This window comes from Nanorana parkeri, unplaced genomic scaffold (genome assembly GCF_000935625.1).
Source record: "Nanorana parkeri isolate BGI_ZX_2015 unplaced genomic scaffold, ASM93562v1 scaffold2486, whole genome shotgun sequence".
NCBI classification, from domain to species: Eukaryota; Metazoa; Chordata; class Amphibia; order Anura; family Dicroglossidae; genus Nanorana; species Nanorana parkeri.
In genome coordinates, this window is record NW_017308754.1 from 23,046 (window position 1) to 48,916 (window position 25,871).

Sequence of the window (25,871 nt, forward strand, 5' to 3'; positions counted from 1 at the left end):
CTTTTCCGACGCTGCGGAGGGACTTGCCACACACAAGATGGCCGCCTGATTGGACCACACTGGGCGCTTTCCCAGAGTGCAGCGCGGGTTGGGGCGGAAGTGTGTGTCGGCTAGGGCCCGATCAATGCTGATGGGGATCTGCGGAGAAGGTAGGTGAAGTGGCAGAAGGTGAGATGAAGCAGTTGGGGTGATAACTATTTACAGCCCTATCTTATCAGAGGCTCTACTTCCTGTTGGCAGGAAGATTCCAGCTGTTCCTTTTCCTGATTAGAAGTGTTGACAAGATGTTGGATTAGATCAGTACAACAGGTCACATTAGCTGGTGCTGCCTAAGGGCCCTTGCTGGACACTGAGCCCACCCAGGGGCCACTATAACCATTTTAGCTGTCCAGTTGCAGGTAGCCATACTCCTAGCACTCCAGGGGCACATCAACTGCCCAGCAGTGGGGCTTATTGTCATTATAGAGGAGGGCATTTAAAGGCAATATTGGTGGTTGTCTTTGCTTAACTGCTAAGAGGACACACTGACACTCAAGTGCTTTGGAACCAACTGCTGAGGAGTTGGTTCCAAAGCATTATGTGCTGCTGACCTGGAACAAGTAAACAGATGAGGAATTATGACACTGATTATGCAGCATTGTTGTTCTGGGTCTGTAATAGAAAAGTACTGGAGTCAGACAGCCAAGCAATTAACATTTGCTTCCAGACAACAATGGCAGCCTTGACACTGTCACTTTAACTGTGCTACGGGTCTCTTTTCTCCAAAAGACTTTAAATGTCCCGTGGGACTTTTGTCTGCAGGAGACTCTAAAATGGCCCTTTACTCTCTCTGGGGCTATAGAGGGGCTGGTGGGGTGGGTTTCTTGTCTCCAGGAGGCCATGGAGAGGTTATTTGCTGATGGCATATGTCTTTTGTTTCCATGGAACTCTAGGGTGGATTATTACCCTATCTGTGGCCATGGAGGGGTTATTTGCTGATGGATGATGATGTAGGTTTTTAGAAGACTCTAGGATCGACCTTTACCCTCACTGAGGCCATGAAGGGTTTTGTACAAGAGTTATGAGTCTCTTCTCTCCAAGAGTTTTTTAGTGTGGATCTTTACTCTTTTTGGGGCCACGGAGGGTGGTGATGTGGGTCTTTTCTTTCCAGGACACTTTAGGAGGGTCTGGGGCTAGGACGTGGATCTCGCCTCACGTACAAGCCATACAATTGTTGTTTGCCCTCTTAGTGCATAGATCCGTGTCACCGAAGGCCACCTGGTCGAGATTCAGAGAGCCTCAGGAAGGGAGTAAAGCCAGTAACTGGGTGATAAGGCAAGCCAGGACTTCTATTTCCTTGGCACCCAAAGAGCAGCAACCTTTCATATACCAACCAGAATACCAGGAACTCCATTTTATGTATGCCTATCTTTACAGTGCACCATCTTGAGTATGCAGTATTGATTTATGCCTGCTTAGCTCTTTGCCAACCCAGGACCCCATTTTTGTGCCTGGAGACAAGCAAGTGTCACTTTTTCCCACCCGAGACTAGTTTAGTGGCTCCTTTCTCATCACATATAGGTGTCTTAATGACAAAACATTTAAGAGTTTGGTGACCTTTTAGCCATTTTGCTAATTACAGCTTATGTACCAACTTAGTTTCTTGTATCTTTCTCCCCTACAGGTCTCCATCATGTATACCCTGCTATCTGGCCTGTATAAGTACATGTTTCAGAAGGACGAATATTGTATCTTGATCCTGGGCCTGGACAATGCCGGCAAGACAGTAAGTAGTGTGGATGTAGCTCTTATGACTTTAGGAGCTGACGGGTCCCAACTAAACCAGTTTAGAACAGAAAACATGCACTATACGACCTCTATACAGGACTTGCACCACCACCAAACTATTCGTACAAGATAACATAAACTACTGCCCCGATAACCCATTCTGGCTGAGCCTGAGGTTTTCTATGTACCTGATACTGACCAACTTTATGTGTGGTTTATGAAAGGATCATTATACTATCCGGGCACCAAACATTGTCATCCGAAGGGCAGTCTTCACATTCCTGTTCTGATATGTTGCCTCTAATGGAGTTACACAGTTTATTACAAGAACAAATTACAGGCAGTTTATATAATCTCTTTCCATTGGCCACTTGCTGAAACATTGCTCTGTAGCAGAGCTCCTGGCACCCTTCCTCTTCCGTACGTCCAGGTGTTTGGAATAGCGTGTCCCCCGCTGGCTGCTGTTCTTCCTCCTACCGACCCTTCGTTGCTATTGTGTCCTGCAGTGACTAGGGGTCAGTCGCAGGAACCACAGCAGCCAGCCCAAGGGTCAAATATGATCGTTGCTGGGAGCTCTGCTATATAGTGAAGTTTCAGCAAATGGACCACTGGTAAGTGTAATGCTGCTTTCTTACCTGAGTACTGCCCTTTGTGATTTGTAAAACCCTAACAGGGTCACTTTAAAGCACATCATCAGACAAGTTTCCTTAAAATCCTAGTGACAACCGCTCACCTTATTTCCAGTCCTGCTGCCACAGGGAAGCGAAATCAACTCACTAGGGTCTCAAATGGCAATAAAAACCCAACCGCCCATCCAAAGCTAAAAAAAAGAAATAAAAATATAGGTCTCAGTTCTATTCATTTTCAGATTTATGTGGAAGCTGGACACCACTATCAAAGGTGTCTTGCAAGTGTGATCCTACTGCAGTCCACAGATGCTACCCCAGCCTGCCAGCAATGTGTGTCAGCTTGGTACTGCAGGGCTGTGCCAGTAGGTGATGTTTTCTCATTGACATTTTCTTTTCAGACTTTTCTGGAACAAACCAAAATCCGATTCAGCAAGAACTACAAAGGCATGAACTTTGCCAAGATCACCACCACCGTTGGCCTGAACAGTGAGTATTTTTCGATTGCCACTATTTAGGATGAAGTGACAGGGTCTCTGGAAAGACCTCATCCCCACTGATACTCGCCTTACCTGCACTCTGTCATATGCTTTGAGATATGGGGGAGCATGCCACTCCCTGTTCTTGCAAGATGCTGAGCTTGAGCACTGTCGTAAGAGCCAGGGGAGAAATTCAGCTTTTAAGCAACTTCAAGAACATGTGATGCATGCTGATATGATCTCCAGATACGGACTGAGTACCAAACTCGCCAACCTCGACACTCCGGATGTTATGGAACTGCAAGTCCCATGAGGCAGTGCAACACTGACAGCCACAGGCATTACTCCCAGAGGCATATTGGGGTTTGTATTTTCCCTACAGCCGGAGTGCTGAGGTTGCATACCTCTGTACTAGATCTATCGGTGAACACTCTGCAGAAAGCAAATGAACACTATAAAGGGATTGTATTGTGGCTTTGTATAGAATATATTTTCAACCAGTGGTTGGGAGCTATAGGTTCCTTTTCATAGATTTCTACTTTGCAGGAAAGGAAAAAAAAAAAAAGCCTGTTACAGAGCTCAGTAGCTCAAGCTAAAATTAACCCATGTAACTTAGCAAAATAGTGACTCCAAGCTATCATTGGAGAAAGAGCTCATGCACACGGGTGGTTGACCCCGTACAACCTAAATTCTGCCAGTACAGTAGTAAGTACAGCCTTTCACATTTATGGGAGGCTGTATATAGCACCTGTGGCTCCCTGGCAGGCAAAATACATTGGAATTTATGTTGTATGGGTTCAACCAGCTATGTGCACGAGCCCAAAGTCTGAAAGGAAACAGCTTTGGCTGTGCTTTCTTTAGAGATAATACATAATGCCTGTGAATCCTGTGTTATGGGTCCTCCCTGTATTCAATGTTAACTTAAAAAATAAATAATTGACATAAATGGTAACAAAATGTAAAGAGAAAGTAGAATTTGATAAAATGCTGAATGGAGTTATTATAGTGTAGCTTTTAAACTACAGTCAAGACTCTCGTGTGTGTAGTCATTGCTCTTTGTCCCTATTTGGTAGCTTTTTCCTGTCAGGACAATTCTCCAAAGGGGACACAAACAAAAACACATTTGAATAGAGTGGGGAAGGTTATAATGTAGGCAAGGGAAGGCTAACCGAAGCATTGATAGAGATTTAATTTATCCGACTCATTGTGGCTGCTGGAGTTCGGCCTGCTATAAAATAAATATTTGACTACCATACGGAATGCGGATGCTTTTCATACACTGCCATGACTTCAGGCTAACGTATTGTTCTCTCTGTTCTAGTCGGGACAATTGATGTGGGAAAAGCCAGGCTTATGTTCTGGGATCTTGGCGGGCAGGAGGAGCTGCAGTCTCTTTGGGATAAGGTGAGTTCTCATTTCACTTTAGAACTTCATATATATTCCATTGTAAGCCAACAGGCATTTATCCAGGTTACAGCAGGAAAACCTGTTCTTGTTGCACATCGGCGGTACAGGAGCGTTGGAGTCCAACACTTGGCAAAACTTTTGGTTTGCAGGTGGCTGTTGACCCTGTGCAATGTCCTATGTTGGGTACCAGTGGACTCTCTACGTACATCAGCATCCAATCCCTGCATTTATTCTTCCTTTCTGTGGAACATAAGCTAAAACAGATCAAGGGAGTCACCATGCAGGCCACAATTTTTTTTACTTATTATTGCGTATGCATGCAAAGACGTGTACATTAGCCAACTTGCATTGTGGAAAAGAGCAGTGCAACTAGAATTGTGGAAAGGAGCAGTGCAACAAGTTTGTGGATACCTGGCCATCACACCTACCTATATGGCCAAGAGTCTGGTGGTACCCATCCAAATGATTAAGTTTGGGTGTTCTTAGTCAAGGGTACTGTTAAACCCAACTCTGGGCTGCAGTTAAATTTACCAATGCGCTAGGGTCCTCCAAACCTCACACTACATGGGTTTATATGCTTGTTAGGCTAGCGGAGGGGGATGGAATAAATACAAATACTTACCTCCCCAGCAGCTGGCACTCTCCTTAACTCCTGGGATATGGGTGACTCCTTGCTCTCTTATACAATGCATTCACTTTAAACAAAAAATAACCCTCTGAGAAAAATACGTGCATAGCTAGGTTTGTACTCTCAGCCATAGTAAATCCACTGAGCCATGGCGGGCTAAATTCACATTCCAGTCTTTGAAGGGCTCAGAATGGGTGTGGGTGGTGTTCCTTTATGTAGCTTTCTGTCCTGACCATAGTCTGCACTCTCAGTATTATGCAGAATCCCACGGAGTGATCTACGTCATCGATTCCACGGACGAGGCGCGACTGTCTGAGTCAAAACAAGCTTTCGGTAAGCTAACAGAATATGTGACGTCCAAATTTTTGATTTTATGGGATACCTGCACTGCTGTTTTTGACCCTCTTCTGATTTGCTGCCTGGGTGCCCATGGGGGGGTCCTTCAGCTTCACTGATTTAGGGATTGGCTAATCGGGATAAATAAGCAGGCGGTAAAAGTAAGAACTCCCAACCTGCGTATGTATGGCGGAGGATGCACAAATTAGTACAGCCAGGCAAGGAAATTTTGGGAAGGGGGTCAGATATTTCAGTGGGTCACTATGCACAATCTGACTACACAATCTCTTTCCAGTCGACTCCAGATTTACCAAAGCAATGAAATATGAGGACCTACTTAATGTAACCCATCCAAATCAGGCCGGCCCTTGCAATACATAGTTGCTGGTAGATCTAAAGTAGATTGTACAATCAGATTGTAGTTTGTGTGTGTGTGTGTGTGAGCTTATGACAGGATTCATTAGACATGACTAATACCATACAGCTAGCCCTGTACTACCCTTTCCCTGCAGTGCAGTTTAGGCTGTAGTGTACATGGCCCTGAGGCCCTGATAATCTATCAGCCAGCACGAGCAGGAGCAAAAGATCTGTTGCATTGAAGCTGAACTCCAATCAAACAGCTACATTGACACATACTTGGGAGTTGCTTTACCTGCCAAAGGATTTATTATTTGGCCCAGCCATTCCTGAGGTATACACAGACTCGCTGGGCAGCAGAGCCAGGTTAGTCACCTGACATCTCTACTGCAGTTAAACAATCCAGCTTGGTCACCTCTCTGCCCCCAGCCTGTGACTGGACAGTGAAGGATTAGCGGAATACTAATGAGTCCTCTCTTGGCATTCTCCTCCTGTTAGCATGCACCTCATGAGGCATCTCTGATTGGCTCCTTGTGGCTGCCCCTTCTCCCTAACTCCTAAATGCTGCTGTATAGGGAGTTAATGAGCAGCTAATACCAAGTCACATTCAGTTTCTTACACTAATTGCATTTAAATATACATTTCAAGTAGGGTTGAAATAACTAATCGATGATCGTTAATGAGAATCGTTGCCAACTATTCTCGTTACCGATTAGTTGATTCCGCCGCCACTCTGCTCCCCTATATGAATGGGATAATGTAGTGATCTAAAAGTACTCTGCCTTAGGTTATTATATTTACAAAGGCTTTCTTATGAAAGATTTACATACACGCTGCTCTTATACAAGCTGAGGCCCATGTGAAATGTTTTTCTGGTAGTTGTATGCGGCCTGTTATAACACAGACATGTTTCTCCACTTTTTTTTTCACCTTTTAACATTCCTACTTTTGTCACAGAGAAAATAATCAGCAGTGACGTCTTGGAAGGAGTCCCCATCTTGGTGCTGGCGAACAAGCAGGATGTGGAGGTAAATGGGGAAAGGGGCCTTTAGAGAAGAACAACTCCAGGCAGAATAAAACCTAACCCTTGCAGTGGGGCCACCCCCTGCACTGCATGGGTTAAGGGTTCATTTTGGTAAAGGGTAGGGATGCACCGATACCACTTTTTTAAGGCCGAGTACGAGTACCGATACTTTATTCCAAGTACTCGCCGATACCAATTACCGATACTTTTTCTTAAAGGGACAGGTCACATTTTTTCTAAAGCAATAAAAAATCATGATTTTAGGTCAGTTTCTTAATATTATGAAGAACATGAACAACGCCGGCCGCGAGCCGGGCTGTGTGCGGCGGAACCGGGTCCCTGAAGATGGCGGACGCGGCACAGGTACTCGTTTTATGTTTTGGAGTATTTGCACGAGTACTCATGCAAATACTCGGTATCGCGGCCGATACCGATGCTTGTATCGGTATCGGTGCATCCCTAGTAAAGGGTTTCAAATCATAAGGATATACTCACCCACCTGGCTGCTAGACCGGTCCCTGCAGACTGTCTCACCCTCCAACTCCGGGGGTGGAATGTCCTTCGGCATCCTCCATGCCTAATACACTGTAGAAGATGTGATGACTCACGGGTCTATATAGCCGGAGCCATATATAGCTGTCTGCGAGAGTGGCATTCTGACCACCCCTGTAAAAGTGAGACATTCTTCCCACTGGCGACCGAGGTAAGGGGGCATTCTTCCCACTTGCCATTCTGGGGTAAAATGGTTGAGAAAAGCTGTTTTAGACTCTTGTAAACTATATTTTGTATGGGAGGATTAGTTGCAGTGGCATGACTCAGCCTCCAGAGGGAGACAGAGACTGTTACATGGTGTGCAAACACGGCTTACTTTATAGCAAAGCACACACAATGCACTTGTAAGAAATAGAAATCGTCTTTCATAGCTCTGCCAATACTGAACTGCTGAATGTTGATGGGCAATTTGAAAGGTCGGTCCATTACAAATATTTCCCTTTTTGGTAGATGTCGGACACTGCAACTGCTTAACGGCTAAGTTTACTTTTCTGACTTTGTTTCATATGTCTCCACTGTAATATAGTTGTATTACCTGTTGATCCTGCCAGTAGATTTGGTATTTTTCCCGCTTCCTGTAATAGGGTGACAACGCTGCAGTAAAAAACACCGCAGCATTGCCACCTTGTGTAGAGGGAGGGTTTAGTGGGACTTGTAGTTTTAACCACCTTCCATCCGGCAGCTGTCTACGAACGGCCGGACGGGGGCTTCCTAGATGCGGGCGGGTGTATGAAAACATCCTTATGCCCGCGCCCACATATGTGTGCCGCCTCCCATGGCACGAGCGCAGATGAGGGAGTAAGGACAGAGCTGAACAGGTCCTATCGTCTGGACATGGCTGCTGGAAAATTGTAACATCCGGCGTGTTGGTGGGACAGGGGGTCAATGTGAAGCAGTGGACAGATCGGGACCAAGGGGCTGTGTTTGCCGGAGGGCTGGTGGTGAGGGTAAAGGGGTGGTTAGGCAGTAGTCAGGAGTCTGTGTAGATTGTGTGCCTCTGATCTTTGCTGCGGTAGTTTTGAAAGCGGCCAAGGAAGGACGTGCACGGGACAGTGTTAGATTTAGAAATGGTCAGTAGTGGAGGAGCAACGCGTTTTGAGGAGGTCCTCCTTTCTAAAGACACAGGGAATCACACTGGCCCCAGAAGGTGCCTTGGCGCGGCGGTGTGGCCTCCACATATTTTTGTCCAAATGTTTGTGTAACTAAAACCTCTCATACTGTTAGACAGGGCTATTTGTTTTGTTGCTGGCAGGTGTGCTGGGGATCTTTTTGTGTTTTGTAGAGGGTTTTTTTCAGACCTGCCACATGTCCCTTTCCCTGCCATGCTGCCTTAGCCGCATTGTGGGGAAGATTAAAAAATAGGATTCTGACATGAAAGGGAGCAATCTTATGGGACCTCTCCAAGCATTCAGAAGATTGCAGGAGTCACCTCTGTCCAGACCTGCCCCACGTGCCTTTCCCTGTCATGCTGCCTTAGCCGCATTGTGTAAAAGATAGGATTCTGATGTGAAACGAGGGCTTCTGTTATGGGGGGGTACTCTGACATGAATTAGAGGAATCTGATAGGAAGGGGGGGTGCTCTAATAGGAAAGGGGGCTTCTGATATAAAAGGGGGGTATAGAGTTTTGTTTTTTTGCATGGAATCCCTCCTTAAAACCAATAGCAGACCCTGTCTAGGACAGAGATTTGGAAATTTGTTATAGATTTTGTTTTTTTACATTTTAGACTGGGGTACCTCGCGATTTTGTCTACTTTTAAAGGGTGCCACAACTACAAAAAAAAAAAAGGATGAGAACTTCTGATTTAGAGAATGCATTAGGAAGAGGAAGGGACCCAGAGACAGGGATCATGCCACAGAGACCTCCACTCTTTGCAGCTAATTAAGCCGACCAGCTTTTGCAATTATCAGAAGCTGGTGTGCAATGGCTGCATACAGCAATTCTTTGGTTGTGTATGTGCTTTGTTTTACCCATACAAAGTGCTCTAAGGGACCTTGGAGACATTGCTACTGCTGATAGATATGCCTTCGCAAGGGTTATTTCTCCTGATTAATGGACTAATATTCTTTTTTGTTTTCCAAGAAAGAGACCTCCACTCTATGATGACACGGAAGCAGTCCACCCGCTAAAGGCAGAGACTGCTCAATAGCTACCGTATTTCAACGTGTGTTTACTTTTGGGTGGAATGCCATTTTAAAGTGGCAAATGGATAAAACACATTTCAAAAGCTAGCACCACGTTGAGGGGCATTTACTTAAACTGAAGCAGACAGAATCTGGAGCAGCTGTGCATGGAAACAAATCAGCTTCCACTTTGAAAGCTTACCTGAACAAGCTAACGACAGAAGCTGATTGGTTACTATTCCAGATTCTGCCGGCTCCAGTTCTAGTCAATTCCCCCATTAGGTACTGTTTTCCCCCACCAAAGAAATCGAGCACCCCACATACCCTGCAGAGTGACATCACGATTTCCCACCTACACCTTACAGCCTCCTGTGCCCCCTGCCCATTCACTGCACTGTGAAAGAGCATCTGCCTATTCTTTGGACAGACAGGAGACGCAGGAAGCTGTATGTAAAGTGCACGTAAAAGCAAATGAGATGATTTAATGTAAGAGCTTACCTCCACTTAAACACACTGCATGCAGTCTTTTTTTTTGTTGTTTTTGCCTTATTTTTCTTATTTTAACTCGGTGATCCTGCCGGCCAGAGTACTTCCTGTCACAAGACGCGCCGACCGCACAGAAGGCTTAGTCTGTAACACTGTGAGAACAATAGGGTAAAACATGGCAGTGCTTTCTCAAACTAAATTTCATCTTGTTGGGGTTTACATCTACTTTTAACACGCTCCATTGTCTCAAACTAAAAAAAAAAACTCATGTTAACTAAAATCCTTGAGAAAACAGAACCTATTATTATAACAAATGCTTTGTCTTTCACCAAATATTTCTTGAACTACATGGTATTGGGGATTTCCACCTAATGGATTACCCCCCTCTGCAATGGTTTTGACCTTTTTTTTTTCTGTGAAGTATTTCCTTTCTTGGCAGACGGTGTTTAGGCTTATCACCCTGCGACACGCGTATTAGGGCCTTGTGCGTCACAGACCGCACTGTTACTATCTTCAGTAAATCATCAATGCTTTAGTAGAACTGTCATCGGGTTTTCTTCTGGGTGATTTCCATGTCAACTAGACAATTGTATAAAAAGTGCCGTGTGATAGAAGTGATTGTGTTCGCCATGGTATTGGGATTTTCCCTTCCCTAGCCACAGATGATCTATACCGTGATCACCAGATGTGCGGCCGGTTCTTTTTGGTTGCAGAGATTTTCATACAAATGATCATTCTCTATATAAATTAACTGTCATGAGGCCTTGTTCACACCAAGCGCAGAGCTGATCAGTTGCAGACTGGATCAAAACTGCGTCCAATGTATTCCAATGGTATTTTTTGCTCCAGTTCACATCGCAGCGTGCGGTTCCAGAGCAGGTGAAAAAAAACTGCAGCAGGCCCTATTTTACCTGCTCTGGATCTGCAAACGCATCAAAAACGTATGCAAATGCCTGGAAAGCACTGAAAGCCCATTTGAAACTTAAAAAAAAAAAGTTTTAGCCAAAAACGCATCTAAAAGACTAGCATGCGTGTGCAGAAACCTGACCGGATCTGCTCTGCATTTGGTGTGAACAAAGGCCTAAGGGAATCGTGTTTCGAAGACAAATGAGGCTGCAAAGTCAGAACGATGGTTCCCAGGTATTGGAGAATGTGCATCACAGGCGTGACTCGCAGAGACATGATTAGATGTGTAGTTTCACCACAGCTGGAGTGGCAAGGTTTCCCACCACTGCTATAGAGTGTTACTTGAGTTACAACTAACAGGGTTATTCACAAAAGGGAGAAGAGTTTGGAGAAGGCAGGAGTAGTGAGCAATCTAGGACAATGTAGCTGATTTGGAAAAATCTCCAATTCCGCTCACTTTCCAGTTCAGCTATGTTGTCCTAGATTGTTCACTTCTCCTGCCTTCTCCAAACTATTCACCCTTTTGTGAATAACCCTGTAAGTCTGCTGACATCACTTCCAAGATGGCGGCACACACCAGCAGTCTCGGGGCTTTTCCTTTTACAGGTAAATCGCATGCAAAAAAAAAAAAAAAGGTGTTAAAGGAGAACTATGGGGTTATGGCTTTTCCCCATAGTTCTCCTTAGGGTAACGGGAAGACACAAACTAGCGTCCTCCGGTCACCCTAAGCTCAGTATACCGCGAGCTACAGCTCGCGGTATACTGAGACGCCGGAGCGGATCCCTACATCGATGTCGAGATCCGCCCAGCTGCGTGAGTGACAGCTGGCTCTGCCTATCTAGAGGCAGTTCCAGCTGTACCCTCCCCCGTCCGCTCCCGGGGGAGAGGGGAATCCAGCCCCTCCCCTGGCACGGCAGAGAGCTGTGACAGGATCGAGAGGTGAGCAAACCCGGTATGTGTTCGCTCACCTCCCGATCTACTGAGCCGACCTGTGACAGTCTCATTGTCGCAGGACGGCTAGAACTATGAGGTGAGTGAAAAGCACTCGCCTCATGCTTCTCCTTTTTAAATGCCCTTAAAATCAAATGGGAAGTTTTTGTTGAAATAAACGGTCTGGTGACAGGGTCTCTTTAAAAGATGCAATGTCACGTTCCCCCTCCAACCAACGGATACTCACTTCTCCGGTAATACCCCACTATTCCTGCTGATGCAAAATACCAGGTGCTTCTGTATATTGTTTTCATGCATCTTTATCTGATTGCCTTCTAGGGTTGCCTCTCGATTCCAGATATCAAAACCGCCTTCAGTGATTGCATCAACAAGATCGGAAAAAGGGACTGTCTCACCCAGGCATGCTCTGCCCTTTCCGGGTAAGAACTGTCCTTGTCGTCCGCTATATACTGATTCTCCTGTTTGTTAAGAATGCTTTCTAAAGCCAACATTTTTTTTTAGTTAGCTTGGGAAAGCTAAAAAGAAAAACCCTTGTAAGCTTTTTTTTTTTTTGGGGTGTTTGTGTCCCATGGGAGAGGTTTTCCTGCAATACCAGTCCTAGGGTCTCAACAGGAAATGAGCCCCTCTTAGACAGTCATCCCTATTGGAAGATTTCCTCTCCTGGCTTTCACATCACTTTCTGGTCCAGAGATGATAGTCACCAGGACAGTTATAAGGTGAATCTCCTCAGCGGAGAGACAGTCAGTGATATAAACCTGACAAAGGTTTGCATTTGGTATGCAGGAAACATGAGATGGGGTCCTGATGTTGAGGATCTGAAACACGAGCCCATTTCCATAAACTTAAACAGAAGCCTTGCATCTATTCAAAAAAATATATATCATCGTACACATCATTTATATGCAATAATGTGCTCGACACAATATTGCAATTTTTTTTTGTATTATATCAGATATAATTTTAGTGCTTAGTAACTCTTTTTTACCTTTTGCATTTTTGTTTATCGGTAGTACACATATCATTGTACACCTACCTTTTAATCCAGCTGTTTTTAGTGCTGATCATGTGATGCCTCTTCTCCACTGGCGTCGGCAGTGTGCAGTCCTTCTACACAGAATGGCACAGTCACAAATCATTCTGTCAGCCCAGGAAGACATGATGATGCACCCCAAGGACTGTGCTCATAAATGCCTGTGTTCAGAAGTGGCTTGCATGGTGCTGAGTGTCATTCAACCCGGAGGAGGACAGACGCTGGACCACGGAGCCTGCCCGGGACACCACCACAGGGGAGGTGACCTGTTGAAGCAAAATCTGCATTTTGTATAGTTAGAGCTGCTAGGCGATGGACATTTAAAGAAATAAAGTAGACGTAAAACCTTGGAATTGAGTTTTGATACCATTCTTAATTTTCAGGAGTCTTTAGTGGCCTGGGTATTGACCTCTCTTGTCTTCTCTCTCCAGGAGGGGCCTAAACGAAGGCGTGGAGTGGATGGTAAAGTGCGTAGTGAGAAATATCCATCGTCCCCCAAGACAGAAGGACATCACATAGGGGAAGACGATGAGAAGGGCACGGAGACTACTCTATGAAGCTGTTACCCCCCCCCCACAACAGACTGGAATGTATATATCCTGTACCTGCCTACTGCCTCCTGTGTATAGATACCGTGTATAGAATTCTATTTATCTTAAATTTCTCTGTAAACTTCTCTGCCTTTATTGGCGACTTTAAAACGTGACAATGGCAACCCTCCAACTTACCTTCTCTCCCATCACCTCTGTAATGCTGCTATCTTGCAGTACTGCCGGCCACCCCCTAGTGGGCGATGCTCCCTAGGCATTGTTTTGTGAAGTTGCAGCTATCATGCATAGGTCATGTAGGTGTTGCCCATGTAGGAATGGCACAGTTTTGACCAATCGGCAACAGTATTAAGGATAGCTGTGGAGGAAGTCACTTTAAGGCATATGAGCCATTATTTAAGACATTGAGCTTGTTTGCGTGGATTTATTAAGAAAAGCAAGGGCTGCTGATGGAAATGCTTGTCTAGTCACTGACCTGGGCAATAAATTGGCAAAGCCTGATTTACCAACTTTTTTTTTTCTTTTCCAGGTCAGTGACTCGAAGAGTATAAGAGTATTCCCCCATCAGCAGCCCTGGGCATTGCCACTTGGGGTAGGAACATGGCTATGCTAACAGCACCTATAAGCATACTTCATTTGGCATGCCACTGAGGGAACTGATCCTAGAACAAGTACCTACTGACAGCTAATGCAGCCAATTGCTAACAAGGCTCCTTCATTTATTGGGTGACAGGTTCACGTTAAAAAGAATCCGTCACAAAGGAAAAATACTTTTGCGGGAAGCCTCAAATGGGAACCGGCAACATATACTGGGGCAGCAATGTTCTTAACAGGAAAGATAAATAGATTTAGCTCCATAGCCTCAGCTGCATCTTCCATCAAAGGCTTGTCGCACGAGTGGGACAGGTTCTCTTGAAGTGATTTTGCTCTTATGAGGACCGATTGGGCATGTAAGAGAATGCTTTGCATCTCGATGGGGTAGAGATTTAGCAGCACGCGTATGAGTTCAACCCACTAAATGTTCATATTTATTACTTAAGTGTCTTAAATAATTGAAGTAAGGGAAGCACTCTCTCACCTGTTTAAGAGTTGCCTAGAGCCATCCCTGGTTTCCCACAATGCAATTGGAAAAGGAAAGGAAGACACTTGTTGTCTTGGGGCAGCAGTGCAAGCTCTCACCAAGGTTTTCCTTTTATCGGCTCAAAAATGACACGGATCACTCCTCCCGCGTGTGCGCTCTGTACACACTGCCGGTGGTGAGTGTCTGTTATAGCGGAAGGTTATTTTTGTAGGTGTCCAGAGGATCTCCACACCAGAAATGATATTTTTATGGTGACTCTCCTACCAAAAAATAAATAAGAGAATAAAGACACCTGAATCCTCGTTTTGTTGTAAATGTTGCTATGTGAGAAACACACATTTGCTGCTTTACAGGTAGCAGGCAAAGCAATTGGTGAGCTACTAATGCCGTCCAGGAAACGCTGTGCTGTCCTGAGCTATAAATGTCCACTTGGGGAGTTCTTCCTCACCAAGGCACCTCAGAGAGTCATTGGGAGTGTGCTTCCTGAAGCTTCTGCTTTGCAACTCCCTCTCTATCTGCTTTGCAAGGCAGGTCTGAATCAAGCTGGCAGCTGTCAGAATGATCTTAGTGCTTTCATTGACTTTATCTTCTCTTCTGCCGCTCTGATAAAGATTGTAGATCTTCTTGTTGAACGTTGTCCCAGCTCTTACAGGTAACGCAGTTCATGAAAAAGATGTAATTTACAGATCATAAAGGCCGGTCAGAACAAGGAACTGTTAGTTTTAATGAAGACAGCCCTATGCAATGATGTAACCGCCGCGTAAAAGCTCCTCACACTTGCACAGTTTGCATTGACGTGCAGTCATAACATTTGTTCTGCTTTTAATGACTGTATAATACTGCTGATAAAGAAAGAGGAATCTATTTTTAACTCACCCACGTAACACTTGCCCACGCCAAAATTAACCGCTCGGGAGAAACAATGCTGAAGAATGCGACACTTTCATTGTTTGGAACTCTTATAATTTCCATGATGTCGCACAGTCCCATGGCTGTCTGCAAACAAAGGAAAACATATGGCACGGTCATATTACTAGCATGAGTAACTAAAGCTAACAGCTCAGGCATGTGTTCTGACCTATTAACATAGGAGGTTCCCCAAAAACAAACAAAAAAAAGACACGGAGTGATGCACATGATGGTCATGTGACATGTGAAAGAACTCTCTGTGGGTAGGGTAGGGTGTGTAAGGTCACTGCAGGTCACACAATGGCAGGCTCAGGTTTTTTGTTAAATGTAAAGTAGGAGTAAGCAACCTGGCATTCCAGCTTTAGTGGAACTAAAAGTCCCATATGGCATTGCAAGACTTTGACAGCCACAGGAATGACTCCCAGAGGCATGGTGGGCATTGTAGCTTTGCCACAAGCTGGTGTGCCGAGGTTGCCTACCCCTGCTGTAAAGGATACCTATGTTAAGAGGGACTGCTTAACTCCTCCTTAAAATTTTGATTGTCTCAGGCATTACTGGTTGGGTTACTGATGCCAAACATGTATCAAGGTAAATCTAAGCACATTTAAAGCCCAACATGAATTTCAATATATAGTAAATGAGCTAAATACATTCCAGGTACATCGAAAACTAGGGTGTGAAAAGCCTTAGGGCTCATGCACACGGCCGCCAGGGAGCCACGGGTGCTGTGTACGGCCTCCTATAGATGTCAATGGCTGTATGTGGGTATACACCGGATGTGCATAAACACGCCCAACGTATACCGGTCAGTACGGGTTACCTTTAAAGAAGAACTATGAGGTGAGTAAAAATCACTCGGGCTCATAGTTCGAGCCGACGTGTGACAAAGAAACTGTCACAGGTCGGCTCAATAGATCGCGAAGTGAGCGAACACATACCGGCGCTCGCTCACTTTAAGATCATCTCTCTGCAGAGAGCTGTGACTGTCATTCACGGCTCCCTGCAGGGATCCCCGCTCCGATCCTCCAGCGCTGACTGGCGTAACGGACGAGGGAGGGGGCGGGTATAGCTGGCTCTGACTCTAGATAGGCAGATCCAGCTGTCAATCACGCAGCTGGGTGGATCCAGACAGTAATGTCGGGATCCGTCCCGGCTGCGGCCTCTCAGTATACCGCAAGCAATATACTGAGCATTGGGTCACGGGAGGACACTATTTTGTGTCCTCCCGTGACACTTAGGAGAACTATGGGGAAAAACACTTACCCCTTAGTTCTCCTTTAAATGAATCACGTACTCAGTAAGGAAGTTGTTTAAGGTTACCTGTGCCCTAATTGATGTTTTCCACTGCTGAGTGTAAGGTTCCTGGGAAAACCCAAAGAAACAGAAACCTGTGTTGTAGGAGTCACCTGTGCTGTAGGAGTCACCTGTGCTGTAGGAGTCACCTGTGCTGTAGGAGTCACGGAATTACTCTATTTATTTGCCTCGGGCAACATACCTGAAAGTAGAACTGAATCTGCAGAACATTGTAACGCAAGAATCCTCTCACTCACCTTTCAGTTTTACAAAGTCTCAACTACAAATTAATTTATACAGAAAAAAAAAAAACCCACAGCATATGAAAGATGAATCTACTGCTTGTTAAAGTGCACGTCTGGACACTTCTTTTTTACGTTTTGGATAGAATGGGGAATAATTAGACATCCCGATGGGTTTTTAACTAGAATCTGCTGACTTCCCATCACAGTGACAATGGAAATACCAGAAAGGAAGGAACGGGGAGGGAGACAATAATACAAAGGGTTCTAGTCTTCCTATACTCTACTAAGAAATCAAAACAAAGGGTTTTTTTTGTACTCACCGACAAATCCTTTTCTCTGGGTTCATCGGAGGACACGGCTCTACTTAGGTCATCACCTACCAGGTATAGCGCCACCTGCGGGAGAGGGACGTAAGGGAAAATTAAGAAACAGTGGGCTAGCCCTTGCTGATCACCAGCCACCATGGAACAGCTCGGCAGTGCAAACAAAAACTAAAGCCGGTTGGGTATACAGGTATATACACTGAGTGGCCAGATTATTATTATGACCACCCCATCAGTACTTCGTTTGCCCACGAGATTACTTAGTTGGGTCGCCTCGTGACTCCACGAGATGATGAAAGGTGATGCGAGGAATCTGACACGGCACTGTTGCCCTTCTGTTGTCTTGTACCAGTCTTGCCGCTCTCCGTTCTGCCCTAACATTGACTAGTCGCTGGCGGCCACAATTCGCACGTTCAGACCCAGATTTTCGGCTGACAGTCCAGTCTTTAAACACTTTTTTTATGAATTCTTTAGTTATGAATGTAGAAAAGGTGAGAGGGCGGTAAGGGCGGGGGGAAGTACAGATATCTCCCAGCGAACTCCCAGTGGCTCCTGCTCTTACCTCTACATGGCCTGGCCAGTGGGCTGTCTTATACCGTCAGCCATAGGAGCATTCCACCTGATGGCCATCCAGGGCTGCATAGTCTGGGGACGTGATGAAGTCCGTCCAGTAGAACCAGGTGCAGTTGAACTGTGTTTCCCTGTGGTTTGCCGAGGCTAGGAGATCCTCCATCCTATAGATCTCTCCAACCCTTGTCAGCCACAGCGAAATCGGTGGTGCAGATGTGCGCTTCCAGTATAAGGGTATGCACACTTTCGCCGCATTTAGCAATTGTACAAAGAGTGATCTCTTGTATCGGCGTAGGGGCATGGGGGCCAAGTGGAGCAGGTATTCAGGCGGATCGGACCCCAAGCTAACTCCAGTCAATTTGTGGCAAATCTCTGCCACTTTACCCCAAAACTCATTGAGCCGTGGGCATGACCAGAATATGTGTATTAACGATCCCTCCTGTTCCTGGCAGCGCCAACAGAGCGGTGAGCACTGTGGAAACATTTTATGCAGGGTTTTTGGCACTCGGTACCATCTGGATAGGATTTTGAACCCCGTTTCCTGGATATTACTGGAGATAGAGGTTTTATGTATCATCTGGAAGATCCTATCTACCTGAGTCGCGGTAAAAGTGATTCCTAGGTCCTGTTCCCATTTAGCTATATACACCGGTTGGGAAAGACCAGGTGGGTCGCATAGCAAACGGTAGGACACCGACAGACCATGGCGGGTAGGACCCTCCAACAAACAGCACTCCTCGAAGGGGGTCAGGGGAGCAAAAGCCTGTGGCTGTCCCGCCGCCTGAGTAAGCAGTCTTTAAACACTTTAACAACAGCTGCTCTTGAACATTTAACGAATTCTGCTGTTTTGCTGATACTCGCTCCATGGCTCCGAGCGCCAACAATCATCCCACTTTCAAAGGCTGTTAAATCGCGTTGTTTCCCCGTATCTTCAGAAACAAATCACTTCTACTGTCGTGGTAACCAACCTGCTTCCCTATTTATAATGGTCTGGCCCTCTAGCAACTTCAGCTCCAAATTATAGCTGATTTGCCTACAAACGTCAGGTGGTCATAATAATCTGGCCACTCAGTGTATTTTCTCTGTTTAACCTGCAGGCTGAATGAAGAAAATATAACCGATTCCTCCAGCAATGCTTACGAGTGTTGACTGAGGAATCCTCCGCCATTGTATTTGGCTGCTGTCAGAATACCCGAATGGAGCCTGCAGATTGTTGCCTATAAAACCTTACACCAAGGGTAAACAACCTCGGCCCTGATGTGGAACTACAAGTGCCATGAGGCATTGCAAGACTCTGATAGCCGCAGGCATGACACCCAGAGGCAAAGGCATGATGGTATTTGTAGTTTCACCATAGCTGGAGTAGCAAGGGTTCCTATTAGGGATGCACCAATACCGTTTTTTCGGTTACGAGTACAGATAATTTTTTTTTAGGTACTCGCCAATACCGATACCGGAAGTCCCATTAAGGAAGCCAGGCGGCGTGCAATGACTTGCCCCTTGGTTTCCTGATTAGCCGGGAAGTGTGTAAAGACTCGCCACCCAGCTTCCCGATTAGCAGGAAAGCCGTCTCCATGACGCAAGAAGAGAAAGTCTTTGGAAGAGTGTGATCAGCAAAAAAAAAAATGACACCAATGTACATTTTTTTTAACAACGCACTTACTTTTTTTGTACTTTAATCATTTTTATAAAGGGAACTTCCACCTATATAAAAAAAATATATAACAAATGCACAATTCATAAAATAAAAATTTACATTTATACTAGGGAAGCACCAATATTGTCTTTTCGGTATTGAGTACAAGTACCGATATTTCTTGCGGTACCTACCGATACCGAATACCGATACCGGAAGTCCCGTTAAGGAAGCCATATTCACCTGGCTTCCTGATTAGCCGGGAAGTCAGGCGGCGTGTAAAGACTCACCACCCGGCTTCCCGACTACCAGATGACGAGAAAACATGGAGCCGGCTTTCTGTTTGATCAGGAAGCCGGGCCTGTGTAATGATTCGGTGCCCGGCTTCCTGATTTGCCAGGAAGCTGGCTCCATATCCCCTCGTCACCAGGTGATGAGTGAGCATGAAGCTGGCTTCCCAGCAAATCAGGAAGCCGGGCAGTAAATAATTATGCTGCCCGGCTTCCTGATTGGCTGTAAGGCCGGCTTCGTACTCCTTCGTGACGAGGGAGCATGGAGCCGTCTTCCCGGTCAATCAGGAAGCCGGGCAGCGTGTAATGACATGCTGCCCGGCTTCCTGATACCGGAAGCTCAAGCATTGGGCTAGGCATCAGAGCATTTGGGCGAGTATGAGTACTTGCCTAAATACTCGGCATCAGCACCGATACTGATACTAGTATCGGTGCATCCCTAATTTATACACTGTTGTATTGGAGCCAGTAAAGCATTGCAACCGTGAGCAATGAATCGCAGGTGCAATGCTCTTGCTCCTGCAGACTCTTAAGGTGCCCATACACCATTTGATTATCATTCAGAAATCATCCATGAATGGTCTTCCGAACGATAATCGATCAGCTAATGGGAACCCAACTTTTTTTTTACTGTACTCCTTGCCGAATTTCCCAGATCGGTCAGGCTGGAAAACTTTTTTAGAGTGGTGCCAAAAATGATGGATCTGTGGCGTTTTCGTATGAAAAAAATCGCAACATGAACACTGCACATGCGCAAATGAAAATCCGTTCTGTCGATAGACAACGTTCGGGGGGGGTTTAGTATTTCTAGAGAACGATTATCGAAACGACATTGGTCTGTGCATGATGGGGTATTTGGGGAGCATCGAAAGAGGGTTTACTCTTATCCATGTCGGTACTGAGGCACATGGAACAGAAGAAGCGTCAATGGTCTACAAGCGAGGAGATCTCATCACTGCACCTCTGCCGTGGTTTGATCGGACTGTCAAAGGATCTAGGCATAGATGACATGGCTCCCCATAAAATGTTTGCTATAGATACCCAGTGTGTTGCTATTCATAAGGTGAGGGTAAAGTACAGCGCTGTTTTTCCCTTAACCCAGTTTGTTATTGACAATGGTGTCTGATAGTGTCCCGCTGATGGTGTCCCGCTGGGACGTCATCAAGCACACGCACGATGTCATTACGCAAAAGGGGTGACGTCATAATGCATGGGCATAGTGACGTCACAGTCACTTAACTGCCGGCAGCCATCTTCTCAAAAGACTTCACTCGCTTGGCCTACAAGACTCTGCGCTCTCATGGTTCTCCTCCTACCTATCTAAGCGCTCATTTAGTGTCACCTACAAATCTAACTCCACCCCTTCCTCTTCCTGTCGGGGTCCCCCAAAGATCTGCCCTTGGACCCCTTCTCTTCTCTATCTACACCTCCTCCCTTGGTCAGTTAATAACTTCACATGGCTTCCAATACCATCTCTATGACGATGACAGTCAAATATATCTTTCCACTCCACAACTCACCCCCTCCGTTTCCTTGCGTGTCACTAATCTACTATCGGACATATCGGTCTGGATGTCGCAACACTTCTTAAAACTCAACCTTTCAAAAACTGAACTCATGATATTTCCTCCCCCTGTGCACCTTCCCCCAACTTTTCCATTGAGATTGAATACATCCATCCCCTCATGCCAAGGTGCTTGGTGTCCTCCTTGACTCGGACCTCGCCTTTCTTCCCCACATCCAAACCCTGCCGCCTTCACCTTCGCAACATTTCCAAATTACGCCCCTTCCTCACTAATGAAACCGCAAAATCTACTCATCCACTCCCTTGTTATCTCTCGTCTTGACTATTGCAACTCCCTCCTCATTGGCCTTCTACTACACAGACTATCGCCCCTTCAGTCTATCATGAATACAGCTGCCAGACCCATTCACCTAACCAACCGCTCAGTGTCTGCAACCCCCCTCTGCCAATCCCTCCACTGGCTTCCATCCTCTGCCCCCCTCTACCAATCCACCAGCTCCCTTGTCAACCCCTCCCATGCTAGCCTCCAGGACCTCTCTAGAGTCCCTCCCATCCTATGGATTTCCTTACCCCAACCTGTCCGACTATCTCCCACTGGGACTGCCTTTAGGCGATCCCTTAAGACTCATCTCTTCAGGGAAGCCTATCCCACCTCAACCTAACCACTGAACTATCACGTTCTCAGACAATTCATCCCCACACAGCTCCCTCCTCATGTATCACTTCCCCCTCCCTTTTAGATTGTAAGCCCTCAGGGGCAGGGCCCTCCTTACCATCTTGTCTTGAATTGTGATTGTAATGTCTTCCTTATATTGTAAAGCGCTGCGCAAACTGTTGACGCTATATAAATCCTGTATCATAAAAATCTTGGTGATGGACGCTGGCAGAGAAAGGAGGGAACTTCATCCGACGGGATAAGGTATGCCGCGGGTCCCCGGGACCATGACAAAGTGCCAACTTTTCAGAGGGGGTGACAGCAAAATGGGCTGGTGTCAACCCACTGTTGGTGCCACCACCCCCCCAGGTTGCACCCCCCCCTCCTGCGCGTGACGCCACTGCTATTCATTTATCAAGGTACATGTGTTATAAGGCTGTTAAATGTTCATAGATCAATTCTAGGATGAACCAGTCCTTACATGTGGTGGCTGCACTGGTTTCCATTTCTCAAGTTAAGAATTTTTTTTTTTAAACTACAGAAAATACTTGCGGATCCTGTCAGATACACAGTGTCCTTGTATATTCCTGCGCACCAAACTGAAATCTGAAACAATGTTATCAGCCAACTCCTGTGAACTACTGAACACTACCTTCCCAAGTTACGCTGGCCATGCACCTATAGATTATCTGCAGTTCTGTGGTCAGATGGAAAAAGTGCAACAGATTCCTCCATCTACGCTAAACTGTGTGGCTGGAGGAATCTACCGATGGGCCAAGCTTCAGCATCTTGCTAGTCGGCCCCACTGGCCCTCAAAATACCTGAACAATCTGATTGGATTCAGGAGTGCAACAATTCCTTACACGGTGAAACACTTTTGATCGATCTTCCAAAAGTGGAATTAAAAGTCATTTGACAACACACGACAACAACAACAACGTCATCAGGAAGAACAGAGAGAAAAAAAGCGTCCATTTTTATTGCTATAAATTGTTTTCATTGAAAATGTTCGACGTTGTGTTATATTTTACGAACGTTAGAGAACCTGGCAGTTAAAGACGGCAAAAGAAAAAGAAGGACTTGCTGCAAAAGCTAAATGAGGGGCTCCACTGGAAATGTGTCATTTGAAGTGAATTGCAGCTGGAGAAAGGGGTAGGCAACCTCGGCTCTCCAGTTGTGTTGAAACAACAAGTCCCATGAGGCGTTGCAAGACTTGACAGCCACGGCAATCGGGTGCATGATGGCATTATAGAAGCTCAGCTGGAGCGGCAAAGTTGCCTATCCCTGGGCTGGAGGATTTGTTGTGTAAAGTTAAAATTCAAGGCAAAGTAACATAAAAATGACATATTTGAGGCAGTCTGTCACTAGTATTAACACACCATTCCAGTCGGAATCTCTAAGGCCAAGTTCAGACAGGAAGCAGGCACTACTGCCCTCTATAAAGCGATCAGCGGTGGATTGCATTCCAGAGCGCAAGAGCAGAAGCTGGCCAGCGTTTGGGAGGCGATACTGACACCTCCTGCATATGTTTTTTTTTTTATATTATGTAAAAAAAAAAAAACATATTCAGGAGGTGGCAGTATCACCAACTAATTGGTGGCCAGCTGCTGCTCTACCACCTTCTGGGGTTTCCAATGCAATTTGACCTCTGTGCTTGCATTGCGGTCCCATTGGTTGCAATTGTAGATGATTGGCAGGCGCCACTACCTGCCAAAACGTGACCTGCTGTTTAAAATTTGCTGAGTACAGCATGTTACAGGGTTTAGCCATTTAGGCGGCTGGTAAAAACAGGTGACCATTCAGTGTTTTTTACCATTTGCTGCCTGTCTGAACGTGGTCTAGGAGACCACGTTCAGAGGTATGGGAATAAAAATGACATATGATGCAATCGGTCACTAACATTGAGCAGGGCGGTTTTTGTTTTTCTGATTCCAGTAGCATAGTATTATTACCTGTTGATCCTGCCAAGTGGATTTCTTATTTTTCCACCTCTTGTAACAAGCCAAGCTGCCTAGCAGAAGTGCTAGTTACAGTAGGGACAGATCATATAACACAGTCAATAGTAGTTTTCCGAAAGGAAAAACAACAAAAAGAAAAACTGGTTACAAAGGTTTTTAATGTTTGTCTATACTAAAGTTCATTTAAAAACTACATGACTACCCTGTGCACAGGGTGACAACCCTGCTGTGCGATTTTGCTACAGAATGAACAACGGGGTCACTCTGTTAAAGAAAGTGTAGAGATAACTGATCTATGTTATAGAGAGAGCTCAGAAAAAGAAAGACAGCTGTGTTAATACCAGTGACAGACTGTATCATATTCGTCATTCTTGCCCAGAGAGTTACACTTTAGCCCTTAAAAAGATAAGGTTTCTGCTACATATATTCTGGCAGCAGCTGCAAGGTTTTATCTCTTTGTTTTCTCAGGTGACCATGTACTTGGCTACTGGGACTGGTCCAGATTTACCCTTTGGCATTAGCCATCACCCGAGTACTGAAAAGACTAGACCAATACAGCAGTTATTTGTTATTTTTTCTGCACTCTTAGCACTATTGAACATTTGACAGAGTGTACCTATCTTCTTCTTGGACTATAAACTTTTTTTTCAGCTCCCTCTCCAAGTGGGTCATGTTAGCCTCTTTCACAAGGTCCATAAGTCGCGGAAGCAGAGCGTAATCGGGATCTGTGTTTTTAATCTGCCTCAGCAGAGTGCGCATCTTTTTGTTGGTGACGCTTCTCTTTCCGTGTTCCCGCGCATTGGCAGTTTTGAGGAGCCGTCGGAAGCTGCGTGATGAGAGATTCTGGCTCACGACGAATTCGATCACTTCCGCATCGCACTCTGGATCATCTGCAAACAAATATTGGGAGAGATTGATCAATAATCAAGAATGAAGTCTTTATCCATGTCAGAATTATTTCCCCTGAACAACACAGACTGCTCAAAATATGTCTCCCTCATAAGGGTCTAGGTAATCATTTTTCCATAAGCTGTCAGGGGATGGTAACAAACTTTTCATAATAGGCAGACAACTGACATGCAACTGGCACCAGTGACTGGGCAATATACTCCAACTAGATCCCAAGACCTGGACAATGTATTCCCATAAGACAAGTTTCTTTTGGCTAACCTCACCTGATGGGACAATGTATTCCCATAAGACAAGTTCCTTTTGGCTAACCTCACCTGATGGGACAATGTATTCCCATAAGACAAGTTCCTTTTGGCTAACCTCACCCTCACCTGATGGGACAATGTATTCCCATAAGACAGGTTCCTTTTGGCTAACCTCACCCTCACCTGATGGGACAATGTATTCCCATAAGACAAGTTCCTTTTGGCTAACCTCACCCTCACCTGATGGGACAATGTATTCCCATAAGACAGGTTCCTTTTGGCTAACCTCACCCTCACCTGATGGGACAATGTATTCCCATAAGACAAGTTCCTTTTGGCCAGTCTCACCTTTTGGGACAATGTATTGCCAAAAGACAAGTTCCTTTTTTGGCCAGCCTCACCTGTTGGGATAATATATTCCCATAAGACAAGTTCCTTTTGGCTAACCTCACCTGCTGGGATAATGTATTCCCATAAGACAAGTTTATTTTGGCCAGCCTCACCTGTTGGGACAATGTATTCCCATAAGACAAGTTTCTTTTGGCCAACCTCACCTGTTGGGACAATGTATTCCCATAAGACAAGTTCCTTTTGGGACAATGTATTCCCATAAGGCAAGTTCCTTTTGGGACAATGTATTCCCATAAGACAAGATCCATTTGGCCAGCCTCACGTGTTGGGACACTGTATTCCCATAAGACAAGTTTCTTTTGGCCAACCTCACCTGTTGGGACAATGTATTCCCATCAGACAAGTTCCTTTTGGCCAACCTCACCTGTTGGGACAATGTATTCCCATAAGACAAGTTCCTTTTGGGACAATGTATTCCCATAAGACAAGTTCCTTTTGGGACAATGTATTCCCATAAGACAAGATCCTTTTGGCCAACCTCACCTCTTGGGTTTACCTTCCTGCTGCTCACAAATTCTACTTCATAGAAGCTATTAGTTACATGTACTGCACTGATGATGGCCAACAAGCCTAAAATGTTTGTATGCAGGTTGTCTCTA

At 45.5% G+C, this 25,871-nt stretch overlaps 1 protein-coding gene across 3 annotated transcripts; it reads left to right on the forward strand.

The window, feature by feature from the left end:
- The first annotated feature begins 76 nt into the window (after nucleotides 1–76).
- Nucleotides 77–13,331, forward strand: ARFRP1 (ADP ribosylation factor related protein 1). 3 transcript variants are annotated; one of them, XM_018573687.1, is made up of 8 exons: nucleotides 77–153; nucleotides 1,664–1,765; nucleotides 2,795–2,882; nucleotides 4,194–4,276; nucleotides 5,159–5,240; nucleotides 6,558–6,628; nucleotides 11,960–12,060; nucleotides 13,103–13,331. In XM_018573687.1, exons 2-8 carry the CDS (start codon nucleotides 1,673–1,675, stop codon nucleotides 13,188–13,190), a joined length of 606 nt encoding a protein of 201 aa, XP_018429189.1. In that variant the 5' UTR covers nucleotides 77–153; nucleotides 1,664–1,672; the 3' UTR covers nucleotides 13,191–13,331. The 3 variants fall into 3 exon arrangements, with proteins under 3 accessions (XP_018429189.1, XP_018429190.1, XP_018429191.1); XM_018573688.1 differs by having other exon boundaries at nucleotides 87–149; XM_018573689.1 differs by having other exon boundaries at nucleotides 87–143; nucleotides 1,658–1,765.
- The last annotated feature ends 12,540 nt before the right edge of the window (nucleotides 13,332–25,871 follow it).